Source organism: Sprattus sprattus (genome assembly GCF_963457725.1).
Source record: "Sprattus sprattus genome assembly, chromosome: 3".
Taxonomy (NCBI): Eukaryota; Metazoa; Chordata; class Actinopteri; order Clupeiformes; family Clupeidae; genus Sprattus; species Sprattus sprattus.
Genome location: NC_137922.1, coordinates 54,590,369 through 54,604,126, shown reverse-complemented (window position 1 = coordinate 54,604,126; position 13,758 = coordinate 54,590,369). Strand labels below are relative to the sequence as shown.

At 43.7% G+C, this 13,758-nt stretch overlaps 2 protein-coding genes across 2 annotated transcripts in view; one reads left to right on the top strand and one right to left on the bottom strand.

Moving 5' to 3' along the window:
- Window positions 1–1,037: 1,037 nt before the first annotated feature.
- Window positions 1,038–2,480, top strand: LOC308362852 (uncharacterized protein; the record flags this gene model as incomplete). Its single annotated transcript, XM_080835580.1, has 2 exons — window positions 1,038–1,221; window positions 1,375–2,480. The coding sequence occupies 2 exons, from the start codon at window positions 1,038–1,040 to the stop codon at window positions 2,478–2,480; spliced, it is 1,290 nt and encodes a 429-aa protein (XP_080691706.1).
- Window positions 2,481–13,206: 10,726 nt separating this feature from the next.
- The window catches only part of LOC308361826 (double C2-like domain-containing protein alpha), a gene marked incomplete at both ends in the record, with an annotated part of 30,845 nt that continues 30,293 nt past the window's right edge, over window positions 13,207–13,758 (bottom strand). The window contains one exon of the mRNA XM_080834284.1: window positions 13,207–13,343. Within this exon, the coding sequence (XP_080690410.1) occupies window positions 13,207–13,343 (137 nt within the window). The remainder of the gene's footprint in view (window positions 13,344–13,758) is intronic.

Below are 13,758 nucleotides of genomic sequence, written 5' to 3'. Positions count from 1 at the left end.
TCTGTCTTTTCTAAAATAAGCTCATAATAATCCTATCCATTGATGCACAGATAAAGATGGACCTAAGAAAGTTTGAAACACTAGGCTTTTGCATTCTGTTGTGTTTTTCTTATCTTGATATATGTACTATAGGTCCTTTTGACACATAACATGTCCAGTTGTGTTTGGCTCTCATTGGCTGTTGAATGTCAAACTATGGAAAGTGAATGAGTACACAATACAGGTAAGAAGAAAATATCAGAACACATTTTAAACATTATTGTTTAGAAGGTTTGCTTTAATCTGGGTTAGTTCATAATAACTGTTTTGCATCATAATAAAAGGGTGTATATCTTTCCAAAAGTCATTTTTTATTACAAAACGTTTTGATGTGGATGCAGTATTTGATGTGGATGCTATATTGGAGTTGCTGATATTCAGCATCTGAATCAACCAAGTGCAGTTTGGTTTTGCATCTGTACAAACATATCTAAATGTGGAAACCTTGGTGGTCCATGCTAAGTTGTTTGTCCAATTACTGTTAGACATTCTACTTCCTTAAATCTGAAAGAATCAGTAAGAGCGGCTGCTGAGGTAGGGGGAAGAGACTTTTATTGTGATAGACCTGCTGTGGGCGGAAATACGATGGATGTAGTATATGGCTGATTGTGTTGAGTGTAGTAGAAGGGTTTGTGGCTGGTTATTACCTGTTTATTTATGTTTCTATAAACCTAATGTGAAATCATTAGGTCAAGATATCTTAAGAAATAAGCCTTAAATAATTTTAATTGTTTTGTGATTCTATCGTATCCAGACCCATTTACATCAGATGGATCTGGGATCTGTCCATCAGTTTCGCTGTAATGTTAAATGAACACAATCATTACATTGACAGCCAGTTATCATCGGTAACGTCAGGTCAGTGTTATCCAATGTTTTTCTTCTGAATAGCGTGGATAGTAGTGCTACCAATACTTTCCCCCGCAACCGAGGACAAACGTTGATCGCGTAGTTGTCGCCTGTCGTTTCCCACTGCGACTTTCGTCAGCAGTCAGAAAATGTCTAAAATTGAAAGGCTGAATGCGCGGGTCTCTAAACTGCTGACGGCAGCGGTCCACGAAGTCCTGGAGGTGGTGAAGGATACGGTGTCAGAGTACCAGGAGAAAACCGCCAGAACTCAGAGGGAGAACGAAAGACTACAGAGGAAACTCCAGGAACAACAGCACAAGTTTGACCGAGAATGTGAGTCGCTATTTGCTGTCATTGCCATTACATAGCACCCTACGATATTCGGTGATGAAATTGTGCAGCTGTCTGTAGATTATCAAAACGAGATGACGTCAATTTATTTATTTTATGTTCTATTCTAAATGATTCTGTCTTTACTGTTTACAGTGGCACGAGTATCCAGATTAAGTCCTCCAACGCAGATCGGCCAATCAGAACAGTCTAAATGGTCCAGTAAAGAGCTACAGATCTCCAAGGGAACGGACAAGCCAGAGCTTAAGGTGGAGTCCAGAGCGACTCCTGCAGACGAGGTGAAGAATCATCTGGACTCAAGGGCGGAATCTCCGGCCAGCGTTGAGCAGGTGTTCACAAACTGCAGTGAACTGGCATCATGCGTCTCCGTGGTGGAGATAGAAGATTCACAATCTGGGTACTCTGAAGACGGCTCAGCACATGTAGAAAGCGTGCTGTTCCCCCATGGGCTCTCACTGGATAACCCCAACACACCCACTCAGCAAGGCATACCAACAGACATTAATATCATCAAAGCAGAGCCTGAACTTCTGGAATATTCCCTTTCCCCGCAGCCAGTGCCACAGACCTCGGTGTACGATAACGAGGAGCCCAACCTAGACCCTAACTCCAGCACAGCCCCGAGTGACGTCCAGTTAGACCTCCACTCGCCCAGAGCTGATGTTGCGGACGTGGTGCACTACATCCATTCCGACACGCTCAACGCCTTCGTGGAGTCGTTCCCCTTTGAGAGGACCCAGGGGCTGGCAGCTGAGGCATGGACCCAGCAGCAGCAGCAGCAACCGCAGCAGCGTCAACCACAGCAGGGGCAGCATCAACAGCAGCAGGGGCAGCAACAGCAGAGGCAGCATCAACAGCAGCAGGGGCAGCAACAGCATCAACAGCGGCAGGGGCAGCAACAGCATCAACAGCAGCGGCAGCATCAACCGCAGCGGCAGCGGGAGCATCCACAGGGCCTCTTAGGCCGGGGGGAGAACCATCAATGCCTGCTATGTGGGAAGACATTCGGTCGCATGGACAATCTGCGCATCCACCTGCGCTGCCACACGGGTGAGAAGCCGTACACCTGCGGCCACTGCGGCCGTCGCTTCAGCCACGCCGGAAACCTCCAGAAGCACAAGCGCGTCCACACCGGGGAGCGACCGTACGGATGCCATCAGTGTGGCAAGATGTTCAGCCAGTCCACCCACCTCAAGAAGCATCAGAGGATCCACAGTATCCGCGACCTCAGTTTGGGATGAGGGGGCATGTGATTGGTTGGAAGCCAGAAACAGGAAGTGTGTGGGCTGAAGGGCACGTGATTGGGTGGGAGCCAGACATGACAGGGGGAGAAAAACCACATGGACGGATGGTAGAATTTGTAATGCTATCAAATCAGCCATGAAAAATAAAGTATTTTTAAAACATCTCCAAATGTGAAAACCTAAATAATTTGTTGTTGTTTATCCAAGTCCTGTTAGAAATTGATTAGCTTGCTGGTATTTACATGGTTGCGTTAATTTAACATGGGTTTCCTGATGTGCTCCACACTGTTTATAATTATGAAGTGGGTGGAATACTGCCAAATGCAGTGTAACATTAAAGGAGTGCTTTGCTACTCTGCTGAAAGGTCGTTGAGATTTGAGCTCATCAGCCAATCAAATTACAGCCTTCCCTTGTGTGCTTCTGAAGCAGTGGGTTGATTGGTAGGAATTGTTTATGGCTTGGTCCATTTACAGAGGAAGGAGTAGAACCCTTACCTTACCTATCTTGTTGATTATTTGTGACGTTGATTTGTTTTTGTTGATGGTTGGTGACAAGATTTCTTAGATTTTATTATTATGTAGTTTACAATATGTGACCAGTTCACTAGTAACTCGTTGGGGCACACCAATTCATTTAGATAATATATTTGTTTTTATCTTCATCAGTTTTTGTATGGCTAATTCTGCTAGAGCGATTTGGAATTGATTTTTTAATTTGTTTTGGCATGGACACCCTCACAGGCATGTGGCTTTGCGTGTGCAACAGAGTAAACTGTGTAGGAAAGTATTTCTGCCTTCTGGACACACCACAGATGAACAACATGAACAAAAAACATAAAGAAGAGCGCCAATTTTAAAGTATACTTCCTAGAATGCTTTAATGAGGTACTGCACCCTTAAATGTGTTTTTTGAGCTGTAAAGAGAATATGACTGTACTGTGCTGAAACACATCAACATTGACAAAATTCACATCATCCGAATGGAGTAAATTCTCAGTCCCTTCCTGCAACCCGCCCCACTCCCTTTTAACATTTAAAAAAATTATGTAGTAGGTGAAGTAAGGCTTAGAGCTAAGGGTGAACTTACACTTTAACTGCAGAACCGCGGCGTAGTCACGTTGCTCTTATTTTGAAAGCTTGCCACCGGAAATGACGCGTTTAACCAGCTGGACCAACGAAGACATACACAATCACTTTATGCGGAAATAAACATGTGATATCTTTTAGTTACTTTGAATCATTCACGTTTCTAACGGGCCTGTCGACAGTTATTTCTGAGAGGGAGCTGTCTTCATGTTGTATTTACCGACCACTGTAATAGCCATAATAATATAGTTAATGTCAACAACGATGGAAGGGAATCAACTGTATTTAAGGTAACTGTATAGTAAACTGAACTGGTAATGCACTGTTAATAGTTACATCCATCTCCCTTGGCTTCTTTAAGAGCCTAGCAGTGAAGTTTAATGTAGGTTAGTTGAATAGGCATACCTAAATCCAAATCATTGTGCTCACACGTAGCCCACATTCATAGTCCACTGCGTGACCATTGTTAATGCATTGGTTTTTAACAGAACTTCGAAAATTGATCGACTGAATGAAAGAGTGTCCAAGCTGCTGACGGTAGCGGTGAACGAAGTACTGGAACTTGTGCGGGAGACTGTGTCGGAGTATCAAGAGAAAACCTCACGAACCCAAAGGGAGAACGAAAGACTCCGGAAGAGACTTCGCAACTCACTGGAGAGCGACAGAGAACGTGAGAGAGCATTGTGTAGTCCTAAATTGTCTATTATTTAGCAAGGAGACACCTTTTGCCGTCATGTTATTCGTGTCAATCTCAGCTTGTCTAAACAGAAAAACCATACAACGTCCTAAGCAACAGTAGCTGTGTCAAGTTATTATATTCTCCCAGTAGGCTTTGGTGTATTATAATTACCGAACTGTCCTCTTGCTGGACATTTTGGACGAATCATAGTTAGGATAGGAGCCTACTATGTTGATAGTTGATACCAATGGGAAAGAGTGTTGTTAAATGTTTTGCTATGTGTATTATATGGCCATGTGTATCCCCAACAGCATGCTATGTGTATTATATGGCAATGTTGTGTATCCCCCAACAGCATGCTATGTGTATTATATGGCCATGTTGTGTATCCCCCACAGCATGCTATGTGTATTATATGGCCATGTTTTGTATCCCCCACAGCAGGGCAGCAGTCTCAGCTGAGCCCATCCCTGCACTGCAGTTCTCCCGTGGAGCAGCAACATCAGGACTGTGAGCCGGTACAGACACCTGCTGCAAGACGAGCATCAGGCCTCCCAGAAGATGAGAAACCAACCAAAGCCAATATGAGGAAGTGGGAGAGTGAGGGGGAGGGGGAGATGAACGCAGTGGATGAGCAGAAACGTTCGCCACAGATTTTCATAGACGAGGCTGGGCAGACTCACACAACAGACGTGTTCATGGAGCTGGACAATCTGAAACACGCGCCAGAGGCATCGGTGGACTGTGACGTGAGAGTGGGACTGGTGATTCCTGAGGATGGAGAGACCTGCAGCATCTCTCAAATCCAATCCTTATGGCAGAATCGCAAAAGCGCAGGGCTGGACTCTGTCAAGGCGACTGGGTCCCATCGGGAGGTCACACAGAATGGCTTTCATTTCATAGCTGCCCCAAACCCATTGCATCAGAACCCAACCTCTGAATTCCACATCAAAACAGAACCTCCGGCATCTAGGTCTATCACAACCGAAGCGCCAGACAACAGCTTTGCCCTGTCTGTAGGTTTAAACTCACTACATAGCCGCCTATCCTCTCATACCCATCCTATAGACATGATCAACCTCAAAACTCCTGCTGCACTACCCACTTCCCCTGGTCCCCACCAGGAGGCGCTAGAGAATGACTTTGACCTGATGGCTGACCTGAGCTCCGCCCACCCACAACCATCAACCTCCCAGGCCCACAGCAGCCTCCACTTCACCTACTCAGATCAGCTGCGACAGCACACGTCCGGTGCAGATGTTTGGCTAGCTGACCCCCCCCGTCTGAATCAGAGACCCTCCCCTAGCGAGAGCTATGCTGACCCCCCTCGTCTAAATCAGAGACCCTCCCCTAGCGAGAGCTTTGTGTGTGTGGTGTGCGGGGAGACGTACGGCAGCCTGGTTGACCTGCACGTCCACAAGCGCAGTCACCCTGGCGGTAAGCAGCACGTGTGTACGCTGTGCGGGCGCTCGTTCAGGGGGTCGGGGGATTTGAACAAGCACCTGCGGGTCCACACGGGCGAGAAGCCGTACACCTGTGGCCACTGCGGGCGGCGCTTCAGCCACGCCGGAAACCTCAAGAAGCACAAGCGCGTCCACACCGGGGAGCGACCGTACGGATGCCATCAGTGTGGCAAGATGTTCAGCCAGTCCACCCACCTCAAGAAGCACCAGAGGATCCACAGCTTCCGCGACCTCAGTGTGGGATGAGGGGGCATGTGATTGGTTGAAAGCCAGAAACAGGAAGTGTGTGGGCTGAAGGGCACGTGATTGGGTGGGAGCCAGACATGACAGGGGGAGAATAAACACTTGGACCGATGGGAGAATTTGTAATGCTAAACACTGATCAAATCAGCCATGGAAAATAAAGTATTTTCTCCAAATGTGAAAACCTAATTAATGTATTGTTGTATATCCAAGTGCTGTTAGAAATTCATCAACCTGCAGGTATTTACATGGGTACGTTAATTTAACACGGGTTTCCTGATGTGCTCCACGCTGTTTATAATTATCAATCTACCGAATGCAGTGTAACATTAAAGGAGTGCTTTGCAACTCTGCTGAAAGGTTGTTGAGATTTGAGCTCATCAGCCAATCAAATTACAGCCTTCCCTTGTGTGCTTCTGAAGCAGTGGGTTGATTGGCAGGAATGTTTTATGGCTTGGTCCATTTACAGAGGAAGGAGTAGGGACGAACAGAGGAAGGAGTAGGGACGAACAGAGGAAGGAGTAGGGACACCAGAGGAAGGAGTAGGGAAGAACAGAGGAAGGAGTAGGGACACCAGAGGAAGGAGTAGGGAAGAACAGAGGAAGGAGTAGGGAAGAACAGAGGAAGGAGTAGGGACACCAGAGGAAGGAGTAGGGAAGAACAGAGGAAGGAGTAGGGACACCAGAGGAAGGAGTAGGGAAGAACAGAGGAAGGAGTAGGGACACCAGAGGAAGGAGTAGGGAAGAACAGAGGAAGGAGTAGGGACACCAGAGGAAGGAGTAGGGACACCAGAGGAAGGAGTAGGGACACCAGAGGAAGGAGTAGGGAAGAACAGAGGAAGGAGTAGGGAAGAACAGAGGAAGGAGTAGGGACACCAGAGTTTTTTTTTTTTTCTGAGGTCACAAAATAAAAACACACTGCTAGAGTACTGTTAGCTAGCCTGGCCGTTACCAGACTGTGACTCCATTTCATTCCGTCAGTCAGTCTGGGCCAACCCAATGCATTTTGGTTTCCAAGATGGGCGGGTGCTTATCTTGAGGTTTAAAATCATTGGAGTTCCCTTAACCAATCAGCAACGTTTAGTAAGCATTCGGTAGATTAAACTCTTCCCAAAGCCAGTTGGGAGAAGAGCTACGACGTCCTTTCCAATCATAAAACTTACAAGAAAATACTCTTGTTCTCCTTTTAATTGTCTGATGTTCTCGAGAGTTGAGACAACTTCTCCGATAGCTTTTCGTGTCTCTTCCTCCGTAGCCATTTTTGCTATACTGTTAAACTACAAACTCGGCTGGACTACATGCAACTCGGCAAGGCGAGTTTTGAGTCACAGCTCTGAACTGTTCGCTGATTGGTCCGGCAAAATTTTGAGTTCTGGAAACGATTGTCAATGGGGCTGGGCCAGACTGAGTATGAGCTTGAAATCAATTCAGGCAGAAATACGTAGGCTGGTGTCACCAGGCTAACTGTTAGCAGCAATTTGGTGAATTTGACAAAAACTGTATTTAAATAGAATTGCCGACTGAACCTTTAAGGACTACATTTTTAACAGAATAAATGTTTCAGCACCTGCAGATGTGTGTTGAGATGAAAGAGTATCTGCTGAATATCACATTACTGACATCCTAGCAATACTATGACTTTTAGTATGAAAGACTAACCTGCCAATGACTGCAGTTAACCCGTTCTGATTCTGTCAACCACACTGTTTTTTAAATCCATAATTTTACTTCCAAGAATGCTTTAAAGAGGTACTGCACCCTTAAATGTGTTTTTTGAGCTGTAAAGAGAATATGACTGTTCTCTGCTGAACCACATCAACATTGGCAAAATTCACATTCAATATCTGCATTTTAAGGGTTGAAAATGGGTCAACACGCCATCTACTGTTCAAAATTAATCTTAACCATGCAAGGCTTCATCATCGTATAAAGCCCGCCCTGACAATTTGATTGGCTAGATCCGTTTCGGATCTGTGATCATTTCTCCCCAACGGAGCAGTGCCAGAACCGAACTTCCTGATCAAAAATGATGTGGGCGGGGTTCAGTTTCAAATGAATCTGAACCATGCAAGGTTAGTTATGCTAGTTAGGTATCTATTTAACACTTACCAGTGATGGCAAACGTGAAGTTCGTTCGACGCTCGACTTAAGCTGAACCATGCAAGGCTGATGCTGCCATGGAGGGAACCGTTTGGGTCTTATTCTCTACATCATTCGAATGGAGTAAATTGTCTGTCCCTTCCTGCACTCCGTCCCAGCTTTTTTCCAGCCTTTAAACAGTTTTCAAAAAGATGTAGTAGGTGGAGTAAGGCTTAGAGCTTAGGGTGAACTTACACTTAAATAGTGAAATAATAGTCAATTTTTTGTAATGTTTGTTAGATCAATATATTAAAATTGTTCTTTGACTATACGTGAACCTCGATAACTTTAAAGAAGTGCACTAGGCCTACTGTGCTGACGGACATACTGGTAGGCTATGCTATTTGAGGTCTTACAGTTTGGTCTACAAAACTAGGCATACCTTTACATGGTGTAATTTTGAGAAAGCAGATCAGTCATTCATTTTTTTTTTTTTTCAATATTCAGTATTATGAAAATGCTGTGTCCCTCTTTGACAAACTTTCACAATTCCTGGATTGTTTAAAGACCACAGACTGTACCTATCTCTGATTCTGATTTGACCACAGGGTGGCATATTTTGACTACGGAGAGTTTACCTCGACCACTTTCCTCACTCCTCACCAACATCAGCCTATGACTCAGAAATTGGCTTTATCCTTTGTATACATTTGTGGAGAGTTTAGAAATAGCATCCATTATATCACATATATATATATATATATATATATATATATATATATATATATATATATATATTCAGGCAAGAGGATGACGTCTCCATGACGGACTTTAGGCACACTGTCTTTACTCTCTCTCTCTCTATTTCTATTTCTCTTTCTCTATTTCTCTTTCTCTCTCTCTCTCTCTTTCTCTTCCTCTCTCTCTTCTGGCATGCGTGTTTCAGCATGTCCACCATGATGTAGCTGTCCTTCAGGTATTTAACTTTTAAAAATCCAAACTCAAGGTTTCTTTATATACAGCCGCGGAAAAAATTAAGAGACCGCTTCAAAATTATCAGTTTCTCTGGTTTTACTATTTATTGGTATGTGTTAAAGTAAAATGTACATTTTAGTTTTATTCTATAACCTACTGGCAACATTCCTACCAAATTTCAAATAAAAATATTGTCATTTAGATCATTTATTTGCAGAAAAATGACAATTGGTCAAAATAGCAAAAAAGATGCAGTGTCTTCAGATCTCGAATAATGCAAAGAAAACAAGCTCATATTCATTTTTAAACTACACAATACTAATGCTTTAACTTAGGAAGAGTTCAGAAATCAATATTTGGTGGAATAACCTTGATTTAAAATCACAACTTTCATGTGTCTTGGCATGCTCTCCACCAGTCTTTCACATTGCCGTTGGGTGACTTTATGCTACTCCTGGCGCAAGAATTCAAGCAGCTCGGCTTCTTTTCATGGCTTGTGACCATCCATCTTCCTCTTGATCACATTTCAGAGTTTTTTTTATGGGATTCAGGTCTCGAAATTGGGCTGGCCATGACAGGGTCCTGATCTGGTGATACTCCATCCACACCTTTACTGGCCTGGCTGTGTGGCATGGAGCATTGCCCTGCTGGAAAAAACACTTGTCAGAGTTGGGGAACATTGTCAGAGCAAAAGGAAGCAAGTTTTTCTTCCGGGACAACGTTGTACTTTGCCTGGCTGAGGTTTGTAAAAGACCATAAGGATTGAACCAAAGCGGACTGGAGGGTCTCCTAGTTCGTCTTCTCTGATGAGTCCAATTTTCAGCTTTGCCCAATACATGGTCGTCTGATGGTTAGACGGAGACCTGGAGAGGCCTACAAGCCACAGAGTCTTGCACCTACTGTGAAATTGGACTCATCAGAGAAGACGAACTAGGAGACCCTCCAGTCGGCTTTGGTTCAATCCTTATGGTCTTTTACAAACCTCAGCCAGGCAAAGTACAATGTTGTCCCGGAAGAAAAACTTGCTTCCTTTTGCTCTGACAATGTTCCCCAACTCTGAGAAGTGTTTTTTCCAGCAGGGCAATGCTCCATACCACACAGCCAGGCCAGTAAAGGTGTGGATGGAGTATCACCAGATCAGGACCCTGTCATGGCCAGCCCAATTTCGAGACCTGAATCCCATAAAAAAACCTCTGAAATGTGATCAAGAGGAAGATGGATGGTCACAAGCCATGAAAAGAAGCTGAGCTGCTTGAATTCTTGCGCCAGGAGTAGCATAAAGTCACCCAACGGCAATGTGAAAGACTGGTGGAGAGCATGCCAAGACACATGAAAGTTGTGATTTTAAATCAAGGTTATTCCACCAAATATTGATTTCTGAACTCTTCCTAAGTTAAAGCATTAGTATTGTGTAGTTTAAAAATGAATATGAGCTTGTTTTCTTTGCATTATTCGAGATCTGAAGACACTGCACCTTTTTTGCTATTTTGACCAATTGTCATTTTTCTGCAAATAAATGATCTAAATGACAATATTTTTATTTGAAATTTGGTAGGAATGTTGCCAGTAGGTTATAGAATAAAACTAAAATGTACATTTTACTTTAACACATACCAATAAATAGTAAAACCAGAGAAACTGATAATTTTGAAGTGGTCTCTTAATTTTTTCCGCGGCTGTATATATATATATCATATAGCAGGGTTAAATCTATGTGATACAGCTTTCATATAATGTATATGAAAGCTGTAACACATAGATTTAAACCTGATAGAGTGTATCTTTGATATCAAAGCTTTGTTAACCATTTAAATGTACAACAGATCATAGGTCTTTACCTGAAGAGAATAATGTTGATAGATGTTGAAATGCATTCATTAATTTTGAGATACAGAAACACACATCTTAAATGACTGCGTGACAAATCCAGGACAACACAAGACTTTTATTGTTATAAAATGAGGCGACATTCATTGCTGTACCAAACCATGAAAGTGTCCCTTCGATCCCAACTTCAGGAAAACTGACCAAAAGAAAAGAAAAAAAAAAAAACAGCACAAACCAGCTAATTCAGCTTCGCTGCATTTTGTGATTCTTCTTCTTCTTTTCATCAAGCTGTGTGACAACCAAAGATGCTCAGGATACCCACACTACATCGTGTACACACTTACCAGAGAGACGAAACACCATTTAACCTTCCACAGACTGGATTAGCATTAGCCGTAAACATGCTTGACAATCACAAAGAAAAGCATGCTTGGTTTCAGAGAGGCAGAAACTTTGGATTATAGTTATGCAAACACAGTCATTATTATAATTTTTTATATCAGAACCATAATTAAGTATCATGACGGCCAACAAAAAAAAACACAAATAAAACATAACGTTCTCAGTCGCCGTTCTCAGATCCCTTATGTGACTGTCATAAAACATGTGTTGTGTGTGTGATCATTGCCACAGAACAGCATATGCAGAGGCAGTAGGTCTGGCACGTTGCTCACAGATAAGCTTGGTAAGAGTGGGTAGAGTGTGTTTGTGTGTGTGTGTGTGTCTGTGTGTGTGTGTGTGTGTGTGTGTGTGTGTGTGTGTGTGTGTGTGTGTGTGTGTGTGTGTGTGTGTGTGTGTGTGTGTGTGTGTGTGTGTGTGTGTGTGTGTGTGTGTGTGTGTGTGTGTGTGTGTCCTCCACAGCAAGGTGGGCACGTCTGAATAGAAACACTCACCCATTGAAAGAACATCTAGCAGCATGCCAAGGACAAACACAATCCACTCATATCCCGCACGGGCAGATGCAGGCCTAAAGCATCACAGGGACATTTAGCCCTCTGCTTGAGGGGGGCAGGGAGGATGTTTGTTTGTGTGTTTGTTTGCGTGTGTGTTTGTGTGTTTGTTTGTGTGTTTGTTTGTGTGTGTGTTTGTGTGTTTGTTTGTGTGTTTGTTTGCGTGTGTTTTTGTGTGTTTGTTTGTGTGTTTGTTTGTGTGTTTGTTTGTGTGTTTGTTTGTGTGTTTGTTTGCGTGTTTGTTTGTGTCGTGTTTGTTTGTGTGTATAAATGATTGGAAGTCTAGTTTGCTCTTCGTAGGTGTTCCAGATGTTTTTCTTTCCAGTCCGTCTGACATAGGGGTGAGCACGTACAGGCACAGACGACCATGCTGTGATTTGTGTGTGTGTGTGTGTGTGTGTGTGTGTGTGTGTGTGTGTGTGTGCTGTGATTTCTGAGGATCACGAGGTAAACACATTACACACTGACAGACGGGTTTGTGACTTTCTGCGGTCATCTGTGGAGAATGTGATGTCATACCAGTAGGACAGCTGACGACTAGTATCACGGTGGAGATGGCCACGTTACTGCCACGTCACGGCAACGTCACGGCACGTCACGGCAACGTCACGGCCGCAGCGGTGCAACAGGATGTGTAGAACGAAAGAGGGCCTTGGTGATGCGGGGACTATCTGTAGTCCCATGTTCATGACGTGTGGATTAACCACACAGACTCTCATTGCTAATGTATGTATCTAGGGTTATTTCTTTCCAGTGTGGTACTAGCAGCAGGCGAGTCAATCACATTTCCAATCACTAACAAATATTACGAACACCCACGTGCGGAACGTAAGACCACTTAGAATTCCTTGGAAGCATATTCAAATCAGAATAAAATACCTTATTGCAACAGAACATATTGCATTGAATCCAAACCACAGGCATCTTTTCCATAGTTGTCTCAACTCTCTCTTTTGCATTTTGTGAATGTGTTGCTGTGGTTGTGATATTTTTTGGGATGGAATTATAAATGGCTTTTTAAAATATGTTTCACATGTATAGGATAAATATACATGATGTACCTTATATGCAAAAAGAAAATACATATTTATTACTGGAGAGGCTAATGTTTGCCTTGAAAGGTTGTGACACATTTGTGTGCTTGTGTGACAAACTCTGAATGTGTAAAACAATTTGTCACAACGTGAAAATAGACTCTGAATGTGTCAAGCTAACTTAAACAACAATGGCTGAAGTATTACAGGGTTGTCATTAGAACTCCAACTGTTCTCCCTGTTATGACACTCATGCCATCAGTGACTGTGTCTCTTTACTTTGTTTCTCTCATTGCTTCCCAGCACTTGACTGACAGCAACCGTTCACTAATCAGATAGCAGCATCCGTCAGAGCCTCTTGAGGGGAGACTGAGCAGCCCCGCCCATTTCACTCCTGCATGGTGGATCCTGGAAGCTCATTGGTCAGCGTGTGCCATCGTTCCACCTTCTGGCCTTTGTTCTTCAGACAGTCTATCCATTGCTGGAGAGCCTCGCCCTGTGAGTGACAGCCCAAGGACACGCCTCCTGCGGGATGATTGAATGCTGGGATTAATGATGTGCTAATTACAAGCAGCAGACTAATGAGAAAACACGGAGAGAGCAATAACGAGCCATCAGCCTGACGTTGATGCTGCTGCCTTTAATTGGCTCCATTAAATTAAGATGCCAGACACATTAAAATGAGTGTCCTGAGATGGACAGGAAGTTGCGCTTGTGTCATAATAATAAACCCTGAACGGGGGGGGCACTGTGGCGCAAGCCGATGAGCCCCCCATTTACGGGCTTCAAGTCTGGCATGATGTTGTTTGCCGGTCCTCTCTCCACCTCACTTCCTGTCATCACTTTAATTTCCTGTACAATTAAAGGCATAAAAAGCCCCAAAATAAATTAAAAATATAAATTTAAAACACTGAACCGTGAGCGGAGGCATCACATATCA